This window comes from Melanerpes formicivorus, unplaced genomic scaffold (genome assembly GCF_026170545.1).
Source record: "Melanerpes formicivorus ecotype bairdi unplaced genomic scaffold, bMelFor1.0.p_v2 SCAF_4, whole genome shotgun sequence".
Lineage (NCBI taxonomy): Eukaryota > Metazoa > Chordata > Aves > Piciformes > Picidae > Melanerpes > Melanerpes formicivorus.
The window spans coordinates 36,311,194-36,335,145 of NW_027142356.1; the positions used below are offsets into that span (position 1 = coordinate 36,311,194).

Here is a 23,952-nt window from a genome sequence, read left to right on the forward strand (position 1 = left end):
CCACTGCTGAATAGAATAGAATAGAATAGAGTAGAGTAGAGTAGAGTAGAATAGAATAGAATAGAATAGAATAGAATAGAATAGAATGATAGAATATAAATAGAAATAGAATAGGAATAGGAATAGGAATAGGAATAGGAATAGGAATAGGAATAGGAATAGGAATAGGAATAGAATAGAACAGAACAGAACAGGTTGGAAAAGACCTTTGAGATCATCAAGTCCAATCCATCAAACAACACTATCATAAAACTCTTCTTTGCACTTTGGCACTCGTGTCCAGTATTAGCAATAAAAAGAGATGATGGTGGTCTTTGGAGAGTGGAGGAGACATTGAATGCCTTCCTCTTTAATACTTAAGGTTAGGATTTCAAAAGGTCTGCAAAGACATTGAAAGCCATGTGGCTCTTCGATATTTATCATGCTATGAATGTTCATCTTTCACTGTGGCTCCTCTTTGCCACAAGCACCAAGCACAACTCTTCAAACTGATTTTCATACTGGATCTAGTTAAATGTTTCTCTTCTCCTGTCTGGTGGAAGTTTTGATAGATTGGATCCATGGCCAGCATCAAAGGGATGAGCTTCACAAGGCCAAATGCCTGCACTTGGGTCACAGCCACCCCAAGCGTTGTTACAGGCTTGGGGAAGTGTGGCTGGAAAGCTGTCTGGCAGAAAGGGACCTGGGGGTTCTAATGGACAAGCAGCTGAACAGGAGCCAGCAGTGTGCCCAGGTAGCCAAGAAAGCCAATGGCTTCCTGGCTGGGATTGGAAATGCTGTGTCCAGCAGGAGCAGGGAGGGGATTGTCCCCTGGTACTCAGCTCTGGGGAGACCACACCTTGAGTATTGTGTCCAGTTTTGGGCATCTCATACAAGAGAGATATGGAGGTGTTGGAGCCAGGGCAGAGGAGGGCAAGGAAGCTGGGAAGGGCCTGGAGAATAAATCTGATGAAGAGGAACTGAAGAAGCTGGGGATAGTTTGAAACAGAGGAGGCTGAAGGGAGACCTCATTGCTCTCTACAACTACCTGAAAGGAGGTTGTGGAGAGGCTGCTGCTGGTCTCTTCTCACAGCTAATTAGTGATAGAACAAGAGAAAATAGCCTCAAGCTACAACTGGGTAGGTTTAGACTGGACAGTAGGAAACATTTTGTCAGGTTAAGAGTGGTCAGGGATTGGAATGTGCTGCCCAGGGAGGTGGTTGAGTCCCCAAGCCTGGATGTGTTTAAAGCTGGTTTGGATGTGGTGCTTCAGGCTATGGTTCAGGGGTGACCCTTGTAGAGTAGGGTGCTGGGTTGGAGTTGGTGATCCTGAGGGTATTTTCCAACCTGAATGTTTCTGTGATTCTGTACTCTGCAACTATTACTCAGGCCATCTATTGGCTTCAGGTTTGTACACAAAGCATTCTGCTGAAACCCTCCTCAGTGACAATCTGATGGGTGCACTGCAAAGTTTTCTGAACAAGAACATACTGTATTATAGACCATTTTCTGCATTGCTAGGAATCCCTCAGCATTTCAAAGAGCATAAAAACACTCTTTGATACTGGTGAAATATTCAGGGGGAAAATATATATATAGAGAGAGAGAGTAAGTAGAAGAAACCCATTTTCCAATGGACTAATAGCTATCTTTGGACAGTTGCTAGTAAGAGAACACTGCAAGCATATTTCACCCTCCAACCATATTTTGTCTGCGTACATTTTTGCACCCAAGAAGAAGGAACTGTGCAAAGGGACAAGCCAAACAGACTGCTGCTTCACCAGTAGCTTGATCCTTTACTTTTACCTTGGCATTAGGATGCTGCCTTGCTTTATAATACAAGGTGCTTTGTGAAGGGGAAGAAATGAAAAGGAAGTCAAATTGATCCAGCAGCTCCAGGAGGTGTTGTTTGCTGCGTCCAGTTCTGGGGTCCGCCAGCATAAGAAGGACATTGAGCTGCTGGAACAGGTCCAGAGGAGGGACATAAGGATGGTCAGAGGGTGGGATCACCTCCCCTATGGGGACAGTAATGGCTGTTCAGCTTGAAGAAGACTACAGGGGGACCTTATAGAGACCTTCCAGTACATGAAGGGGACTACAAGAAAGCCAGAAAGGGACTTTTTACAAGGGCTTGTAGGGATAGGACAAGAGGGAATGGATTGAAGCTTGAGGAGGGCAGATTTAGGCTGGAGATTAGGAAGAAATTCTTTACAGTGAGGGTGGTGAGACACTGGAACAGATTGCTCAGGGGGGTGGTGGATGTCCCCTTCCCTGGAGGTGTTCAAGACTAGGTTTGACGAGGCCTTGAACAACCTGGGCTAGTGGAAGGTGTCCCTGACCATGGCAGGGGGGTTTGGATGATCTTTAAGGTCCCCAAACCCTCTTATGGATCTATGACATACTTAAAGGGTGGTTGTCAGGAGGATGGGGCCAGTCTTTTCTCAGTGGTGCCCAGTGACAGTACACAATGGGCACAGGCTTATACATAGGAAGTTCCATCTAAACATGAGGAGGAACAAGGGGGAGGACAAGAGGGAATGGATGGAAGCTTGAGGAGGGCAGATTTAGAGTGGAGGTTAGGAAGAAGAAAATTCTTTACAGTGAGGGCTGTGAGACACAGGACCAGGTTGCCCAGGGAGGTGGTGGATGCCCCCTCCCTGGAGGTGTTCAAGACCAGGTTGGATGAGGCCTTGAACAACCTGGGCTAGTGGAAGGTGTCCCTGCCTATGGAAGGTGTCCCTGCTCATGGAAGGGGGGGTTTGGAGCTAGATGATCTTTAACCATCAACCTAAACCATCTTATGAATCTATGACATACTTAAAGGGTAGGTATCAGGAGGATGGGGCCAGTCTTTTCTCAGTGGTGCCCAGTGACAGGACACAATGGGCACAGGCTTATACAGAGGAAGTTCCATCTAAACATGAGGAGGAGCAAGGGGGAGGACAAGAGGGAACGGATGGAAGCTTGAGGAGGACAGAGTTAAACTGAAGGTTAGGAAGAAGAAAATTCTTTACAGTGAGGGCTGTGAGACACAGGACCAGGTTGCCCAGGGAGGTGGTGGATGCCCCTTCCCTGGAGGTGATCAAGATCAGGTTGGACGAGGCCTTGAACAACCTGGGCTAGTGGAAGGTGTCCCTGCCCATGGAAGGTGTCCCTGCTCATGGAAGCATGGTTTGGAGCTAGATGATCTTTAACCATCAACCTAAACCATCTTATGAATCTATGACATACTTAAGGGGTGGGTATCAGGAAGATGGGGCCAGGCTTTTCTCAGTGGTGCCCAATGACAGGACACAATGGGCACAAGGAACAAGGGGGAGGACAAGAGGGAATGGATGAAAGCTTGAGGAGGGCAGATTTAGACTGAAGGTTATGAAGAAGAAAATTCTTTACAGTGAGGGCTGTGAGACACAGGACCAGGTTGCCCAGGGAGGTGGTGGATTGGTGCTGCCAGAGCATTAAACACCCCAATGCAAAATGTGCTATATTTAAATTAACTTTAATAAGAGGTACAAAAAGATAATGTTGAGCAGTATTTTTGCCTGTGGTTAATAAATAGTCTCGAAGAGCAAGCAGTGACACATTCAAACAGAAATCCAGTTATCTCTTTTACATCTTAGAAAAGTTAACAACTTCTTCCAGTTAAAACAAGGTCACAAATTACAGAGTAGTATCATCCTCTTGGAATTATTTATAGCTATGAAACCTACTGAATAAGTGAACTGTCACCCAAGAAGGTTGGCTGTGACGCTGATGCTCGAGGTTAAGTATACTTACATTTATCATGCAGGTTCTTACTGTGTGCAGTATTCGACTGGTGGTTGATTTGCTGTGAATTTCTCGGTTCCATTCTTCTTGTTGTCATTGGAAAAATAAATAAAGAATGATATATATATATAGAAATTATTATTTTATTTTATTGTTAATTGTTAAGGTACTGGAAGCATCATCTGGTCTCAAACTCCTACCCATCTTCGTGTCTAAGTGACTCACTGAAGTAGGTTTGTCGTACAATACATAAATGCTCTCTGACTCCAGCCCGGCTGAGAATTTGCTACCAGGGTCTGAAGCAGACTCTGCAGTAGTTTTATTTTTTTTCTCATTTTTGCTTTTTTTTTCTGCTTTTTTTTCTGATTTTTTAATTCATATTTTTTTCTCCTTTTTTCTCCTTTTCTTTTTCCTCTTTTTTTCCTATTTTTTTCTCCTTTTCTCTTTTTACTCCTTTTCTTTTTGCCTCCTTTTCTTTTTTCTCCATTTCTCTTTTCCCCCTTTTTTTTCCTTTTTTTTTTTCTCCTTTTTTTCCTCCTTTTTTCTTTTCTCTTTTTTCTCCTTTTCTTTTTTCTTCTTTTCTTTTTGCCTCCTTTTTTCTCCTTTTTTTTTCCTTTTCTTTTTTCCTCCTTTTTCTCCTTTTCTTCCTCCTTTTCTCTTTTTTCTCCTTTTCTCTTTTCCTCCATTTCTCGTTTCTCCTTTTCTTTTTTCCTCCATTTCTCTTTTATCCCTTTTTCTCTTTTTTTCTCCTTTTCTTTTTCCCCCATTTCTTTTTCCCCTTTTTCTCCTTTTTTTTTCTCCATTTTTCCTCCTTTTCTCTTTTCTCTCCTATTCATTTTTCCTCCTTTTTTCTTCTTTCCTCATTTTTTTCCTTCTTCTCTCTTTTTTCTCCTTTTCTCTTTTCTCCTTTTCTCTTTTCTCCCTTTCCTCCTTTTTCTTCTATTCTCTTTTCTCCTTTTTCCCCTCCTTTCTCTCCTTTTTCTTTTCTCCTCTTTCTCCTTTTTTCCCCTCCTTTGTCTCCTTTTTTCTTTTCTCCTTTCTCCTTTTTCCCTCTCCTTTTTCTCCTTTTCTCCACTTTCTCCTTTTTTCCCTCCTTTACCTCCTTTTCTCCTCTTTATCCATTTTTCCCTCCTTTATCTCCTTTTCTCTTCTTTATCCTTTTCCCCCTCCCTTTTTCTCCTTTTTTCTTTTCTCCTTTCTCTTTTCCTCTCCTTTTTCTCCTTTTTTCTCCTTCCTCCTTTTTCTTCACCTTTCCCCCTTTTCTCTTTTTTCTTTTCTCTTTTCTCTTTTTTATTTTCTTTTTTCCTCCTTTTCTCTTTTTTCTCCTTTTCCTTTTTCCTTTTTCTCCTTTTCTCTCTTTTCTCCTTTTTTCCTTCCTCCCTTTCTCTTTTTTCTCCTTTTTTTTTTCTTTTCTCTTTTTTCTCCTTTTTATGTGTTTTTGTTTTGCAAGTCAAGCATAACAAGGCTTAGTGTAATCACTTCCATTAAAGTGCCTTCAAATGTTTCCTAATAAAGTGACTATTTGGAAGGGAGATGGTTGAAGGGGGTGCTGTGCAGGACCTGATTCTTGTACCAGTTTATAGATACGGTGCATATTGTACATATGTATTCTAATAGATGTAAAGTACTACATTGCATTCCATGCTAATGCTAAGCTACAGTAGCCTAGAAACTGATAAATTCAGCCAAAAATGAACATCTAAGAAAGAATATCAAAAGCAGCTGATCAAAGCAATATCGTCTTCCATTCTCTGCTTCCATCCATCCTCAACAGCACAGGTAGATGGATGAAGTACTGGAAAGCCAACACGCCACTTCAACCTGTTGCAGCTCACCTCTGAGTATCAGATGAGTGAAAGCACTCAGTGCAGTCATAAAAAAAGCCTCAAATGCACAAAGACACCCTCCAGGCCCCCTGATCAAGTGAATCATTCACAACATTCGATAAGGAATTAACATGTGAAAGGAAAATATAACTTTTGAATCATTCAGCAATAAAAAATATATCTATATATCTTTAGGTAGACTGAACACTAGAGGAAGAGTAGACATCACCTGGCCTATTTTAAACTACCCTCCAAATTCCTTTCTTGCAAGTGTTGTCAGCTATTCCTACCTCCTAATATTCTTAAAGGCATTAATCTATAGCAGGAATGGAGCAGACACCATGTCCTTTATTTCAGTATGGTTGGCTTGTCTTCTAAGGCCTTATTTTCATGGGTTAAAGCACTGAGCATCTCTGTGCCAAGGAAGAGGCCCAGGGCTGCTCTCAGGGGTACTCCCCTTCTGTCAAATATCCTTACTGAATTCAGTGACATAAATGAACATCCTGCGGATGCCAATCACTTTGGGTTTAAATCCAGTGCAGATTTTGCCCTGATCTCAGCCAGAGACATCAAGCCCTCAAAGTTTAGTCTCTTACAGTAAGATGTAATCACAGACTCCAAAGCATGAGTTCAAGGATTCATTCACTTAGAAATAGCTGAATCTAGAAAATGAAATGGTTTGAAGTAGAGGAAAACAAACTTTTAATGTGGTTAACATCAGCCATTCATTGAAATCTACTTTTGAGCTTCTAGCTTCTGCTACTAAAGGTCTACAGTGATGAAGCATTCTAGCAGGATGCTTGGCACTGGGGAAAAGTGGAAGGAATCCTAAAACTCTGCTTTCTACAGAGCCACCTCCTTTACTGGGGGCTGAAGTGTGAACTGACTTTCATACAAATTCACTTTGCTTCAATGTCTTCAAGACAAAAACTTCATATGTGACATCAAATTATACCACACTTAGGGATGTTATTTAGATGTGTTTAGACATTTGTACATTTATCTTTTGCTGTGGGTTTTTAAATGAGCTTTCTGGGCTCATTTTAAAATGATGTCTTCCTCTGCTTTAAACCCCACTGCATTGCTTTCTAAATCTCAGCATTATGTGTCTAGGCATCATCAGGCACAGGCTGATGATAGATTCATATTCCATACTGAAAGCCACATTCCATACTGAAAGCCACATTCCATCCTGAAAGCCACATTCCATACTGAAAGCCACATTCCATCCTGAAAGCCACATTCCATGTTCATGCATATTTGTTAGGAATGGAAATGTTCAGAGGCATAGAATTCACCTACTCAGTGAAAGGCCAAGGCAAAAAATTGGGCACCACCAAGTAGGAATGAGGGGGGAGAAGGATGGATGCTGATTATCTGTGCTTAAGTAAAAGTCACATCTCTCAACAAAACCTGGAATTAACAAAGTTCTACTTAATTCCTGAAGCTTCTTTTCCTTCTCTGCCCTCGAAGGGCCATATGGTAGGAAGCACACAACGTTGCATGGTTTTCACAAAGCAGTCAGCAGAAGCCTCAGTTTTGAAGGCACAACTCATGTCTCTCAAATTCAGCACAATTACACAAGAAGTATTTCAACTTTACACTCTTGAGCTATTCTCCTACAACTCACACATAGCAATGAAGGCTCAGAACTGAAGCTGAAACAAAACCACACATTATTACCTGCCTCAACGGCTTCTTCCTCAATCATCTCACAGTCTCTACCAAGCACTAACAAAGCTGCTTCTCTTTCCTACTTCTTACCCCACACATCCCTACCTCCTTCCACATGCTTCTGCTTCCTTTAATGCAGTTTATGCTCAGCCACTTCTGAAAAGTCTTACTACAGTCACTGGGAAGGGAAGGAGATTCAGCAAGGCTCCTGCCTGGTGTCAAGTGAAGCTCTTTCCTTCACTCTCCTGTGCCTCCAGGCCAACTAGCTCCTCCAGCTAGCATAATGCTCAGTGGAACAAGTAGTCTTCCAAACCAAAGCTCCCACCTCAGAACATCCACCAATTAATTATTCTTTTTAAAACAATGCAGAAGTTTCAAGTTGAATTAACCCAGATATGGAGAGTGAAGATAATTTCATTGGCTACAACAAAACTGAGAGGTTTGGAAGCCACTCTTTGAAAAGCAGTTTGTCAGCTCCCCAGCAGACAGCCCTGGCTGATAACCCCTGCTGACCTCCACAGCTTCAGGCTGACTTGCAATTTACTGTTAGCTTACTGACCACATGCACTCAGTGCTACACTGGAAATCTATTTCATAAGCTTCATTCTCAATTCTGGTCCTCCCAGTCCGAGTTTACCATGGCATTATATCATTCTATTTATTGTATTCACCTCCTAAGTCACATGAAATATATGACACTCTCACCCAAGAAAAATGGGGAAAATAAGTTACATGAATAGGCCAACAAAAATATTTCACTGCTAGATTCCATGTGCAAGCTTTTGATAGTGAAGAGACTTCCATTTGCTCACTCATCCTCTCTCTCTCTCTGCTTGAAGGAGTTAAAACTTGGAAGTTTTACTCGAGTTAACTGAAACTTGGCACACTAGGTATTTGGCACATCAATTTGTGAGACCAGCTCTACAGTGCAGGACACAGGTGACCCTGCTAAATGAAGAGAAGGCCTCACTCTTCTATCCTGCTGTTCCCTGCACAATGCATACTCAAATTCCCTTACTCAATTTACACCCTATGCATAGCTTACTCTGAGTGTTTTCAGCAGGGAAACAACGAAACAGGCTCCTGCGTCCCGCAGAACTGAGTCTGCTTTAACACAGACCTACTAAAACTAAGGTGAAAGTGAAACTTTTCTGGAGCTAAGGCATTCAAAAGCCCTGCTGATTCCCACAGTAACTGCATTTGGCTATTGAAAGTGTGTTATTTCCAGCTGAGTGCATTCAGATAGTATTCAGATGCTTTTCTGTATTAGAGAGCAATAAAGGCAACTCTAGCCCCTGCTAAACACCTGCTTCCTTGTCTGACTGACCCTAAGCATAACACAAGCATAGACAAATGGTCAGTGAGTGGGAGAACAATTGCACTAGTAGCAGCAGAGCTGCCTAACATGAGGCAGCATCATCCTTCTTGTGCAAACTGAAGATCTGCTTTCTGCATGCAGCTCTGGATTACACAGGTGTTCTCTTCCAGAGAAGAAGTCTTGTTGGAGAAGACTTGTATTGGTAAAACCTTCGAGGGGTGCCTTGCTTGGCTTACGGATGCAAAATCCTTCCTTATCAGGTAATCCACCATGCCTCTGAGCACACTCACGTCTGTAGAGGGGAGTTCTGACTATATAGTGTCCTGTAGGGAGCAATACACAACATTGTTGAAACACTCTGGAGGGTTTGGAGTCCCTGGGCTGTGGCCGAGGGTGAAACACCAGCTCTGTTTCTCATAGGCCAGTCCAGCGAGGTTCGGCGAGTTCCTAGGTCTTGCTGATGGGGCTAGAAGGTAAGAACTCCCACCAGGACACAGGAAGGAGACCTCAGCTACAAAAAAAAAGTCATAACCAAGCTACTCAAGGTCAGGAGCAGTTCAGCATGGGCCTCCATTAAACTATACAGTCAGAGCCCTTTGCCAAAAACAGAGTTAAAAGTGAAGGGATTTGGGTGGTGTTTTTTTTCTACAGTGCTAATATTTACAGTTCTTTGTACATATCTACATATTTATATATTTATTTATTCATACCTGGACAGAAGGTGAAGTTGAAGGGATAACTTAGACTTTACAAATGAAACAACAGTTTTAAAATGTATAACCATACCATGGAAAGGAAAAAAAAAGAAGAAAACCAAAACCTTTTTGTGTTGGTTTTTTGGTTGGTTGGTTGGTTGGTTTCTTATTGCTTGCCTTCCAGCCTTACGCTCATAACCAGACTATTGCACACACCTCCATGTCACATGGAAGATCTAAATATCTGTATAAATATATATATGAAAATAAGGACATCTTTATTTTAATGTTCTGAGTAAAGTGCTCTTTGTTTGGTTTTTAACTACTGTTGGTGAGAAAGGTTTCATCTGACAGTTTAATCAGAGGGACTTCAAGGGATCCACACCTTGTCCGTGCTTCTCCCTTTCCTTTCACGACTTACAAAACAGCTTTATTCTCCCCCATGTCAGCTCTTGCCTTGACTCTTCGTTCTATTCATAATATGCATTTGTGACCTTGGCATCTCTACTGTCACACAAAGTACAAAACAAAACAAAACCAAACCCAGAGCCACGTTAAAGGCAAAGAAAAGGCAAGAAAATAAACCAGCAGATGAAAGCAGTGTTTCTCTTTGTTGCCTGTTTAGCACACTTCCATGTCTTAAGATACTCTCTTTTTTTTTTCCTTTTTTGAATTATTATTAGCATTATCATCATGTTGGTTTTTTTTTATTTGATTTTTAGAAATATTTGTACAATTGTTGTTTGAACATCTCTATTGTATGCACTATACTCAAGTACTGTACAAAACTGCAATAAATGACACTGTACGACTACATCATGTCTCTACTAGAAGACGTCATCATAAAGGTGCAGCTCACTTTAAAGGTCAACTAATAACTGCTAATGCATGTGTGACTCAAAAAGAGTTTTGGGCTGGCCAAGTGGACTAAAAATCTAAATACAGTACACAATCCTTACTGATGTCATGGTCTCCCAGGCCTTTAGGGGCAGAAAGAACCTTTGCAAAGGCTCGGACGAACAAAATATAAACCACCCACAGTTTCACCGAGCGGTGTTAAATGCTCATAGAAAACTGCAAATGGCAGCTCCAATTTGGTTGTGGTTGTGTGTATGAAGTACAGTTGATGCCTACTGATGATGCATGACCTGTTTTGTTTAAAAAAATAGCATTCAAGTCTTAGCAAAACCCATTTCTAGTATACAAAGTTGCTGGAAAGTCGTGTCGGCGAAACGTCAAGTTGCAATTTACAAAAGCAGCAGTTAAGATTTCGCTGTGTGGACAACTTCCTGACCTTAAATGCATCATGGGGCTCGTCTCCCTTGAAAAACAGCACTTCCTCGGGTCAGAGACAGGTAAATATCTGAGTGGCAGGTTTCAGGATGACATTAAGCAAGGGAAAAGAAAAAAGAGTGAGTTACTGATATACTTAACCCTGAAAAAAAATTTCTGAGTGCTTTGGGATGAAGCTGGAGCAATGGAATGAAGCTGGAGGTGGGGAGATTCAGGCTGGAGGTGAGGAGGAAGTTCTTCACCGTGAGAGTGGTGAAGCCCTGGAATGGGTTGTCCAGGGAGGTGGTTGAGGCCCCATCCCTGGAGGTGTTTAAGACCAGGCTGGATGAGGCTCTGGCCAGCCTGATCTAGTGTGGCGTGCCCCTACCCATGGCAGGGGGTCTGGAACTAGATGATCCTTGTGGTCCCTTCCAACCCTGACTGATACTATGATACTATGATTTTCTGAACCTGACAATGATCCAATTGACAAGAAAGTCAAAAAGCAATAAAAAAAACCCAAAAAAGCCAACCCCAACTTTGCAGAACCAGGCAAGCTGGCTTAACAACATCAAGCAAAGCAAGCGGTGGAAAGAGTAAGAGGTTCAGCAGCGGAGGTTGGTGGATATTGGCAATTTGCTTTCCAGGTGCTTGTCCCTGAAATCAATCAGAAGAGTTTGTGAACAGCTTCAGACAGGACAGAAGGAAGAAACTTGTGGCTTTTGCCACCTTTCCAGCCTAAGTAGCATCCAGCAGAAGGTTAAGTGTGTGAGCTCTGCACTGTGTTATGTACAGGGGTGGGACTGCCGTTGTATGAAACAGTTAGAACTCTTGCTTAAAAAGAAAAAAAAAAACAAAACCTTTTTTTTTTTTGCCTTTTTTGGTTGTTTTTTTTTTTAATGACAGCTTCTCCTTCATGAAAGTAGGAATTAAGTCACTTTGTAGAAAAATATCTTAACTTTAAATTAAAAAAATACTGCTTCTAAACAATGGTGTAGGATCACCTCTTTGTTTCCTCAACGCTGGAGAGAATGTCACTCTGTATCTTTGAAGCCTAGTTTAAACACAACTTCCCCTGGCTAGAACTATTGGTTTGGTTTGGTTTGGTTGTTTTGTTTTTTTTTTCCAAGAGCTGGCTGTATTTGCTGTGGGTGCTGTCAGTTTGCAGGACCCATGAATTAAGACTGCGTCCCTCCTCTGGAGGCAGGCAGAGAAGACATCTATATACACTCTGTACACAATGGTTCAGGGATTAGCAGTTATTAGTCGCACTGTACATAGCGAACAACCTATCTGATTAGAATGATGCTTGGAGTCCTCGGTGCAGGGCAGCGTTTAGGTTGATGGTGCAAAGCCAAGTAAGACGGGCTCCCTGTTTAAATATGTTGCCCAATACACTAAATTGAAAGTGCCAAATAAGACTGGAAAGACTATTCTAGACATTCTGTCGATTTTGCTAACGCTGTTGAATGTCTTCTTTGCTTCCTGTGGCTTCGCCTCTGGTTTTGCCTTGTTGGGTTCTGCGGTCGTAGCGCTCTTGGAGATGGTTGGTAGCACTGAGTCCTTGGTAATATTTGGAGCATAGTTGGCAACAGCCACTGCATAGGCATTGTTTTTCTTAATGACAGATGCTTTCTCTTTTTTCTAGTGGAAGACAGCATGAAGTTAAATATTTAATGGGTGTTTCCCAGCAGAGACTTAATAAAACATCATTGCAAACGTTCGAGAAACAAATGAGTCTGCGTGAGCATGCTAGAGTAAACACCAGGAACACCATACTGACAAATGCAAACACAAAGGCAAGACAATTCCAGTCCATCTGGGGTCAGAGTGGCTGAGAGCAGCCACACAGAAAGGGACCTGGGGGTGCTGGTTGGTAGTAGGCTGAACATGAGCCAGTAGCATGCCCAGGTGGCCAAGAAGGCCAATGGTATCCTGGCCTGGATCAGGAATAGTGTGGCCAGCAGGAGCAAGGAGGTCATTCTGCCCCTGTACTCAGCACTGGATAGGCCACACATTGAGTACTGTGTCCAGTTCTGGGCCACTCACTTTAGGAAAGATGTTGAGTTGCTGGAAGGTGTCCAGAGAAGGACAACAAAGCTGGGGAGGAGTTTGGAGCACAGCCCTGTGAGGAGAGGCTGAGGGGGATGGGGTTGCTTAGCCTGGAGAAGAGAAGGCTCAGGGGAGACCTTATTGCTGTCTACAACTACCTAAAGGGAGGTTGTAGCTAGGTGGGGGTTGGTCTCTTCTCCTGGCTGGCCAGCACCAGAACAAGAGGACACAGTCTCAAGCTGCGCCATGGGAAGTTTAGGCTGGATGTTAGGAAGAAGCTCTTCATAGAAAGCGAGAGTGGCCACTGAAATGTGCTGCCCAGGGAGGAGGTGGAGTCACCATCACTGGAGGTGTTTAGGAAGAGACTGGATGAGGCACTTGGTGCCATGGTTTATTTGATTAGATGGTGTTGGGAGATTGGTTGGACTCAATCTCAAAGATCTTTTCCAACCTGGTTAATTCTATTTTGTTCAAAAGAAGGTAGAGGGAAGATAGCAATGCTCTAAAAGCATGGACTCTTTCACCAGCAGATGCCCTACTCAAGTTCTCTGAGGAAGGGTCTCTGTGCTTGTAAGGATAACTGGGAAAGAGCTGGTCTTCCTCTAGCTGCTTTGTATCTGGCTCCTTACAACACACCTGCAAGATCTTTAAAGTGTTCTCTGCTAAAAGAACTAGGAGTGAATGCATAGACTGGAAAAGGTAAAATAAACCAAACAGATTACCTGGCACTGTAATAAAATGAAGATCAGGCCATGATTTCCCACATCAATCTAGCATCACTCTTATTTGAACACAAGTGAGGCGTTCTTGTGACAGGTGTACTCCAATTTTGTTACTTCCCCCTGTGAGGCATCTACCCAATCTCCCATTTTGGTTTCAAATTAGCTCCTGCTTTATAATTTTCAGAGCCATATACAGATCTTGACATCTCTGTGATTAGATGCTGTGCCCCAGCTCCCTTGTCTCAGGAGATGAGGTCACATGGAAATAATGGGGTGGGAATTCAGCTCATTGACTTGACTTCAACAAAGAGCTGATCAAACACGTAGCTTATCCCTGCACCTGTTTTCCTGTGAGATAAATTCCACGTTGACAGCACTTAGATGGAAATTTCCATGTAACATGAACGCAGCTGACTGTCAACATTTCATTTGGTGAAGACAAAGCCTGGCTCTCGGTGCACAGCTGAAAACAAGGTGTTCAGCACAAGCGAGAGCAAATTAACAAATCAAATCACAAGAGGAACACCCCCAGTGATCTATAATCCATTCCTTTCAGACACACTGAGCATGCTTTCTAAAGGTACTTGTAATGTCATTAAGGAGATCAACATTGTGAAGAAGAATATGTTAAAAGTCAGCTTTTTGTGAAGTCAGGTTGGAGAAAATTGGAATGGGCTGTCCAGAGAGGTGGTGGAGTCACCATCACTGGAGGTGTTTAGGAAGAGACTGGATGAAGCACTTGGTGCCATGGTTTAGTTGATTAGATGGTGTTGGGTGATAGGTTGGACTTGATGATCTCAAAGGTCTTTTCCAACCTGGTTAATTCTATTCTATTCTATTCTATTCTATTCTATTCTATTCTATTCTATTCTATTCTATTCTATTCTATTCTATTCTATTCTATTCTATTCTATTCCATTCCATTCCATTCCATTCCATTCCATTCCATTCCATTCCATTCCATTCCATTCCATTCCATTCCATTCCATTATAGAGAACTGGACATGTGAATGAGAGACAAATATTCAAATGAATTGTCTCCTTTTGTCCTTCCCAGGGAAGGAATTACTACATGGCTGTTAAACAGCTCCCAGTCCTGAGATCATGAGATGACACTGCTATATTAATTTAAAGGAGCAGCCAAACGATGATGGGAGAGTTTTTAATGGCCCTCTACATTATTACAGTGCCAGGGCAGCATGCCAGTCTGAAAAGCTTCACTAATGACATGCTGATAAACTTGTACTGACTCAGCATCTGCTTCTAGCACAAGGGAACAGATCCTGCAGCTATGGATAGTCCACACTCATTCAGGAATCAAAAAGACTTATAAACAGTGAACTTATTCCCTCTGATTCCCCTTTACCATTAATTGCACATTTTGCTTCCTTAAGCACATTGGGGTTGTTCAGCCTGGAGAAGAGGAGGCTCAGGGGAGACTTCATTGCTCTCTACAACTACCTGAAGGGAGGTTGTAGCCAGGTGGGGGTTGGTCTCTTCTCCCAGGCAACCAGCAACAGAACAAGAGGACACAATCTCAAGCTGTGCCAAGGGAGGTTTAGGCTAGAGGTGAAGAGATAGTTGTTCCCAGAAAGAGAGATTTGCCGTTGGGATGTGCTCCCCAGGGAGGTGGTGGAGTCACCATCCCTGGAGGTGTTCAAAAAAGGATTGGATATGGCACTTGGTGCCATGGTTTAGTTAATCATGAGGTGTTAGGTATTAGGTGACAGGTTGGACTTGATGATCTCTGAGGTCTTTTCCAACCTTATTGATTCTATGATTGTCTGATCGTGCTTTATGCATTCAAAGTGCTGAGAAACCAGCAGTTAATTAATCTTTGCTTCACGACTACTGTTTTCATCTAGGAAGCAAATCATATGCTGACCTATTTTGGGGGCAGAACCACAGAAATCAGAATATTCTTTATCAAAAAAAATAATAAAACCAGGAAAAGTAGAAAACAACACAATAATTCTTTCCCACTGGGAGAATCAGGGGGCTGGGATACAACAAAATTACATAACATGGTTTAGTCATGAGGTCTGTGGTGACGGGTTGGAATTGATGATCTTTGAGGTCTCTTCCAACCTTGGTGATATTGTGATATTAAGTCAGTCAAAACAAGAACAAGTCAGCTTCAGCATTTGCTCTGTGTTATTAAAGTCATCAGCTGTAAAGCTTGACACAAATTTAGGTGTCTCACCAGTTCATATTGTTCAGAGAGTATGAAATCCTATCAGACTGAAATTTCTTCACGCTCTCGTACCTTCGCTACAAGCAATACCAGAAAATTAAGGCCTGGCCGTGTTTGTGAGCACTGAAGTGCATCAATACATCATAGGTGAAGTGCTCAGAATCTGCTACAAACTGCTGTTTAAATTAGCTCAAAAAATCAGTGTCGCCCGAGGGCGAGTTTCAGAACACTGGAAAGGTTCAAACCCTCTGGATTCTGTTATTAATAGCTTTCCCATTCTGTTGTTTTGCTGATCCTCAGTTACCAGGGGAAAAAAAAAAATCAATTGACATGATATCTTCCTGTAATGTTCTTCTTATTGCCAACTCAGCCAGATTAAGGGATACAAAAGACCAGCAGCCAATACCATCTGGATTCGACTTTTGGAATAACCAGACAAACAGCTGTATCTGAGGAGTCAAGGGAAAGTCAAGACTGCTGCCAGCTGTGGTGGGTTTTAGGCTAGGCCTTTAAATTTTTGCTACAGGTTTTGAGCAGAAAAGTAGAAAAATATAAATAAAAACACTATTGGGTGTACAAAGGAAAACTAAAAGGGATTGGACATGGCACTTGAAGCCATGGTTTAGTTAATCAGGAGGTGTTGGGTGACAGGTTGGACTTGATGATCTCTCAAGTCTTTTCCAACCTGGTTGATTCTGTGATTCTAAGGATTACTCTAAACAATTTCATTGGAGAAAATATCTGCTATAAAATTGACTGTACCAAAACAATTCTTTCTCTTTTCTGATCTCTTCTCTGATTGCTTCACTCAGGAGAGATTAATCTGCTTCTGCTGACCTTGGCTGCATTATTTTGGTTAAGTCTAACCACTGCTTTCTCTCTCTGCTCCTCTTTCCTTTGGGACAGGGAGTTGGGGGAGGCAATGGACCGGGGTCTCTGACCAGGGGGATTTTCATGTTGTTTGTTAATTGTAAGTATCTGGATAATATTGTAACTACTGAATATTTTGTCCATGTTCATTGCATTCCATTGTAGAGTGTGGTTTTGCTTGTAAATACAGCTTCCATTTGCTTCCACCTGAGTTAGTCTGGCAAAATCAACGTTGGGAGGGGGAATTTCAACCCATCACATTACAAAAAATAATCTGGATTATTAAAACCAAGCAAGACTAACTAGATCAGAGCAGATATATTCCTGATCAGGACAGAAAATACATCTACGTCCTTCTGATTGAATGTATCATGACTTGGAGGGGGGTTTATGCAGCCAATTTTATCAGAACAATAGAAGCATGGAATCCATAAGGTTGGAAAAGACCTCAGAGATCATCATGTCCAACCTGTCACCCAACACCTCATGACTAACTAAACCATGGCTTCAAGTGCCACATCCAGGCCCCTCTTGATCACCTCCAGGGATAGGGATTTAAACATCTCCAGGGAAGTTGACCCCACCACCTCCCTGGGCAGCACATTCCAATAGCCAATCTCTCTTTCTGGGAAGAACTTTCTCCTTACCTCCCCTGAAACAGCTTGAGACTGTGTCCTCTTGTTCTGGGGCTGGTTGCCTGGGAGAAGAGACCAGCCCTCACCTGTCTGCAACCTCCTTTTAGGTAGTTGTAGAGGGCAACAAGGTCTCCCCTGAGCCTCCTCTTCTTCAGGTTTAACATCCCCATCTCCCTCAGCCTCTCCTCATAGGGCTTGTGCTCAAGACCTCTCCCCAGCCTAGTTACCGTTCTCTGGACATGTTCAAGTGTCTTAATGTCATTGTTGAGTTGAGGGGCCCAGAACTGGACACAGGACTCAAGGTGTGGCCTAACCAGTGCTGAGTACAGGGCAGAATGACCTCTCTGTTTCTACTAGCCACACTATTTCTGATGCAAGCCAGGATGTCATTGGCCTTCTTGGCCACCTGGGAACAACAGAGCTGTTTGCCACTCACTGGCAATAGGGCTATTGCCTGCTCTGGCAGGCGGGTTGGACTAGATGATCTTCTGAGGTTCTGTGATTCCTTAGCACTTACCTTATCATTCACTACACTCTTTCCATCCCAGGCCCATCCTCGTTTTGTGAAGTAGTTTACAGTTGCAAATTCAATGAGTGCAGAGAACACAAAGGCATAGCAAACAGCAATGAACCAATCCATAGCCGTCGCATAGGCCACTTTGGGGAGCGAGTTCCGAGCGCTGATGCTCAGCGTTGTCATTGTCAGCACTGTGGTGACTCCTGCCAGGGGACCAACAGAAATAAGTCAGAATATCACAGTATCATAGTATCAGTCAGGGTTGGAAGGGACCACAAGGATCATCTAGTTCCAACCCCCCTGCCATGGGCAGGGACACCCCACACTAGATCAGGCTGCCCAGAGCCTCATCCAGCCTGGGCTTAAGCATCTCCAGGGACAGGGCCCCAACCACCTCCCTGGACAACCCATTCCAGGGCTTCACCACTCTCATGGGGAAGAACCTCCTCCTCACGTCCAGAACAGCTTTGAATGTGAGGAAAAATGCAAACCAAGGATTCTTATGGTATGCTTGGGAAACACAATAGAAAATTTGCTAATCTAAGTGGAGGCAAAGTGCCAGGCTCATATTAAAGGCTGCAAATGGAGTTCCCTTTGAAGTGTTGCAGACCAATTTTGTTGTCTAAGCTTCCCTTTTTTTTTAGTTAGCTGAAGAGTGAACTCACAGGAGATAGAGAATATTTTCAATTATTTTTAAATGTCAGGACAGGTAAGGGACAAAATTAACAATTCTTTGATAGAATGATGCTGTTCTGCAGCATTACAGTAATAATGATCAATATGTTAATATCTGTTGGCTGGCCTCGGGTGTGGAACTGACAGCACCACGCAAACTGAGCTTTGTTAGTAGAAGTCATGATTTCTTTTCTCTTTGCCAGTAGCTGTCTCACTAGCCATCCAGTGGTGTAGCTGAAGATGCAAGCAGGTGAAGTTTTCCTTCAGGTAACAGAGGTCCAAGGATTTGAAATGCTAAAGCATTCTAACTGTGTATTATGTGTCTGTCGGGAAACAAGACTGGGTGGTCCTGGAAGAATGCTCTTTCACTGTGGCAGTTCACAGTACTTTCTCCATAAAGAAAACCCAGTAGGAAGTCAGAAATTACAATCCCAAAAAAACCCCAGAACAACAGGGGAAAAAAACAAAGACGATACATAGGAGGGGAAGAAAAAAAGAACATTTTTCTGAATCAGCCTTAGCAAGCAGAAACCCACAGCCAAAACTGCAGGCTCCATCCCTTAAGTAAATCTATTTTCTCACCTCAGGCTGAATCACATTTAGACAAACTAAACTATTCCCTTTGTGGCGTGCCATTAAAGATGTCTCCGGAATGAAAAGCGACACAATGTGATATGCTCAGCATTGATCAGCAAACCTACACCCCATGATGGCAGGCAAAGGAGATGCAGAAGGATTAGTAAGAGCAGATCACAGCTTCAACAACTAAACACTCATGAAATTGTTGTAAGAGTATTCCCAAGAGAAAGTAAAGTCACTCTGCCTAAGCCAGATCCTCCACTGTCACCAATCTGTCATCGGGGTTCTGCAGGAGTGACCTAGCTCAAATTTTCTTTCTGCTCTGAGAGCAGCAATTTTAACTGCTGCATGAGAGGGAAGAGAGGCAGCAATTACACCTACTCAGACCTCCTCAGGCTTTGTAATTTCCATCTTTCCTGTAAAGCATCTCCACCTCTGAGGGTGCTACAAAGGATGACAGAGCAAAGCTGAGTGGACTCAGCCTCAGCGCTGCTCTCCCTTGATGTGCCCCTGAAAGCCTGTGCAGCAGGGAAAACAAGGATCAGAAACACCCTGCTGAGTCACACAGTATCCAGACACCTTAGCAAACACCACTCTCTAATTGCTGGTTTTCAACCTCCAGAAATTAGTGGATTTGGTCTGGAATCAGCCTGTGACACCCTTGTGATCTCCCAGCACACACAGTGAAAGGGAAGCAGCTCTCAGACCATACTGCATGAAAACGTGTAGCCAACGTCTTTTGTACAGAATTTCTTCTCTCCTAAACACTTACACAACATATGGCTTGATTATTTGCAGCACCCCAGGGAAAAGGCAGTCTATCTTACATTTAAAATTACCACATACAAATGTTAACACTGTTCCTGAGCTGCAGATAGATCACTTTAATTTATATGGAAGCATCACTGAAGTGATTGTTTGCCAGAGCTAAGGTGACCTTATCCCCATGTAAATATATACAGTTACTGCTCTGCTTAAGTCCTAACTTTTACAAGAAACTCATCTTCTGGGAGCCTCATTGCCTCCTCCAGGAATCCAATTGAAGATTAACTGCTGACCTTTTCCAGTCTCAGTTAAAACCTCACGAATTTACATCTTGTATCTTGCTGCTGACTGACAGCTCCCCTAAAAGAGTTCGGTGAGCCACACCACTTTGTGACCCAAATGCTAAGCAACCAGGCCACTGTCAGACAATTGCCAAGGCTCTCTCATTTATCCTTTCATTCTATAAATTCAGGGATGGTCAAGCTACCACAGTCATTTTACCTGAACTGAGATGGGGGACAAATAGGACAGAAAATGGAATCTGTAATACCTGTCAGTTTAGCAATCTATAGCATTATTAGACTTGCTATTCTCCAGGCAGAAAGCAGAGTGACTTTGCACATGTGCTCCTCTGGCCAAGAAGGCAAATGCCATTCTGGGCTGGATTAGAAGGACTGCGGTTAGTAGGTCGAGAGAGGTTCTCCTCCCCCTCTACTCTGCCCTGGTGAGGCCACATCTGAAATACTGTGTCCAGTTCTGGGCCTCAAGAAGGACCTAAGGAAACTGCTTGAAAGTGTCCAGTGCAGAGTCACAAAAATGATTAAGGGAGTGGAACATCTTCCTTACAAGGAGGGACTTGAGGGAACTGGGGCCCTTTAGGCTGGAGACTGAGAGGTGACCTCATTCATGTTGATAAAGATGTAAAAAGGTGGGTGCCAAAAGGATGGAGCCAGGCTCTGCTGGGTGATGCCCAATGGTAGCACAAGGGGCAGTGGTGGAAGCTGAGCCATAGGAAGTTCCATGTGAACATGAGGACAAACTTTTTCCCTGTGAGGGTGGCAGAGCACTGGAACAGGCTGCCCAGGGGGGTTGTGGAGTCTCCGTCTCTGGAGATATTCAAAACCCATCTGGATGCATTGCAGTGTGATCTGCTCTAGGTGCTCCTGCTCCGACAGGGGGGTCAGACTGGATGATCTTTCAAGGTCACTTCGATCCTGACATTCTGTGATTCTGTGATTATAGTTCATTTGGAAAATCAGTATTATTAAGTCTTCTTTACAATAAAAGACTAAATCAGCTTCAAATCATTCCCTCTTGTCCTATTGCTAGACACCCTTAGGGAAAGTCCCTCTGCAACCTTCCAGTAGGCTCCCTTCAGGTACTGGAAAGCAGCTCTAAGGTCTTCCAAGAGTCTTCTCTAGGCTGAACAGCTCCCTTGGCATATCCTCATAGCAGAGGTGCTCTAGCCTTTGGATCATCTTTGTGGCCCTCCTCTGCACTTGTTCCAACATCTCTGTCCCCTTCTTATGCTGGGGACACTAGAACTGGACACAGTATCTGAGATGGGGTCTCAGCAGAGCAGAGTAAGGGGACAGAATCCCCTCTCTTGCTCTGCTGGCCACAGTCCTCTCGATGCAGCCCAGCACACAGTTTGCCTTCTGCTTGAGTGCCTTGCATGAGGGCACTGCCAGCTCGTGATGAGCTTCTCATCACTCAATACACCCAAGTTCCTTTCTTCAGAGCTACTCTCAACTATGATGATGATCCATGCAGGCCAAGACTGGAGCTATGTGATTGCCTAGGATATTTGTTTTCTTATGGTTCTGCGTTTGAAAGAGCATCTGCTCACGGGAGAGAGGATATCCATCTCCAGAGCTGTAAATTCAACACTTTGCACTGGCACTAAATTTATATTGGTTCTGTCTTGGTTTGGATTCCAGGACAGATGGATACCAATTCAAGATGTGATTAAAGTTAGACAGGCAACTTTGGGCAAACAATTTCTGTCACTCGGTGCATGACATATTGCCACACAACAGCAGAAGAGGCAAACTGGGGAAAAAAAGAGAAATGCCTAACTAAAAACACACACTGGGAACTGGAGAAGCTAGCACATCAATAACGAAGTGATGATCTGTCAAGAGGACTGGTTTGTGCCCACATTTGTGTGCAAAAGTCAGGCTACTCTTTGACAGGGATAAGTTCTTTTTGATCCTAATTTCACCTCTTAACAGTATCGTAGAATGGGCTGGGTTGGAAGCGACCTCCAAAGCTCATCCAGTCCAACCCCCTCTGCACTCAGCAGGGACATCCTCAACTAGATCAGGCTGCCCAGAGCCCTGTCAAACATCACCTTGAATATCCCCAGGGATGGGGCCTCAACCACTTCCCTGGGCAACCTGTTCTAGTGTTCCACTACCCTCATGGTGCAGAACTTGTTCCTAACATCCAATCTGAATTTGCTCTTCTCTAGTTTGAAACCATCGCCCCTTGTCCTGTCACTGTAGGCCTTTGTAAACAGCCTCTCTCCATCCTTCTTGTAGGCAGACCACTATTAGGTCTCCCCAGAGCCTCCTCTTCTCCAGGCTGAACACCCCCAGCTCCCTCAGCCTGTCCTCATAGCAGAGTTGCTCCAACCCCCTGATCATTTTTGTGGCCCTCCTCTGGACCTGCTCAATCAGGGCTCCAGACCTGGATGCAATACTCCAGATGAGGTCCCACCAGAATCACTTCACTCGATCTGCTGGCCACACATCTCTGTGTATCAACTGATCTTTCTAATTGGAACAAATCTGAGTCAACTCAGTCATGTCTCGGCCTTCTCACATTAGAAAGAGGACACCTCCTTTCAAAATGAAAGGCCTAAATTAGTTACCAAAGGACACTGCTGTAACAAAAGAGGTACTCCAGCTTTACAAACTGTACAAAATCCTCAAACTGCTCCTTCTGCAACTCCATCTTTCCCTCACAGCACTTTGCAAAGGTACACAGAATGCATCACAAAAGTACCAATAAACTACTTTCTATTCCTCCCTTTGAATTAGAAAGCTCATTCCATTGCTATATTATTTCACTCTTTCTTTCTTCTCCACAGTAATTACACATATTGTTAGGTAATTAGATTGCTCAAGCTGCTCCCAAACCTGAATAGGTTTCTACATACAAACAGCAGCAGAAAGAAAAGCCTGCTGTCCCTTTCACAGAGACACAGATTACTGTTTCATCACTCCACGAGCAAACGGTTGGAGGCCTAAACAAAAGCTTACAGATTCTGGTGATAGTGCAATTTAAAAGGATTCTACCAAAACATTTGGCTACATACTATGCTGTTGTGGGTGGTTTTTTTCCCCCCACCTACACAATGCCTATGTATTATTTGAGAGCATGTTGATTCTGCTTAGACACCAGGAGATAATTCTCAACGACCACTAAGAAGAAGATTGTAGAAAATAGCTGAAGTTCTCTGCCTACTGTTTTTGTTCAAAAAGATCCCCAACCAAAACACAAAAGGCCAGATGTCCTTTTGAACAGCATGGAAGGCCAAGAACATTGGTCAGTTTTAAGACTCAGCTTGACAGGGTGCTAGGCCATCTCATTTAGAATAGAATAGAATAGAATAGAATAGATTAGAATAGAATAGAATAGAATAGAATAGAATAGAATAGAATAGAATAGAGTAGAGTAGAGTAGAGTAGAGTAGAGTAGAGTAGAGTAGAGTGGAGTAGAGTAGAGTAGAGTAGAGTAGAGTAGAATAGAGTAGAGTAGAGTAGAGTAGAGTAGAGTAGAGTAGAGTAGAGTAGAGTAGAGTAGAGTAGAGTAGAGTAAGATAGGATAGGATAGGATAGGATAGGATAGGATAGGATAGGATAGGATAGGATAGGATAGGATAGGATAGGATAGAACAGAATGGAATAGACCAGATCAGGTTGGAAGAGACCTTCAAGATCATCGCGTCCAACCCATCAACCAATCCAACCCACCTAAACAACTAACCCATGGCACCAAGCACCCCATCAAGTCTCCTCCTGAACACCTCCAGTGATGATGACTCCACCACCTCCCCAGGCAGCACATTCCAATGGGCAATCACTCTCTCTGTATAGAACTTCTTCCTAACATCCAGCCTAAACCTCCCCTGGTGCAGCCTGAGGCTATGTCCTCTTGTTCTGGTACTGGCTGCCTGGGAGAAGACTACACTGTCTACTGCACTACTACACTACACTGTCATACAATCATAGAATCAACAAGGGTGGAAAAGATCTCAGAGAACATCAAGCCCAACCCATCACCCAACACCATCTCATCAACTAAACCATGGCAGCAAGCACCCCATCCAGTCTCTTCCTAAACACCTCCACCACCTCCCTGGGCAGCACATTCCAATGGCCAATCTCTCTTTCACAGAAGAATT

The 23,952-nt window shown here is 43.2% G+C and overlaps 1 protein-coding gene across 5 annotated transcripts in view; it reads right to left on the bottom strand.

Annotated features, from left to right (window-relative positions):
- Window positions 1-3,459: 3,459 nt before the first annotated feature.
- The window catches only part of GABRA2 (gamma-aminobutyric acid type A receptor subunit alpha2), a 78,379-nt gene continuing 57,886 nt past the window's right edge, over window positions 3,460-23,952 (bottom strand). For all 5 annotated transcript variants that reach the window (XM_068137638.1, XM_068137642.1, XM_068137641.1 and 2 more), the window contains exons 9-10: window positions 17,523-17,725; window positions 3,460-12,176 (exon numbers count right to left, since the gene is read on the bottom strand). In XM_068137638.1, the coding sequence (XP_067993739.1) occupies window positions 11,868-12,176; window positions 17,523-17,725 (512 nt within the window). In that variant the 3' untranslated portion in view covers window positions 3,460-11,867. The remainder of the gene's footprint in view (window positions 12,177-17,522; window positions 17,726-23,952) is intronic.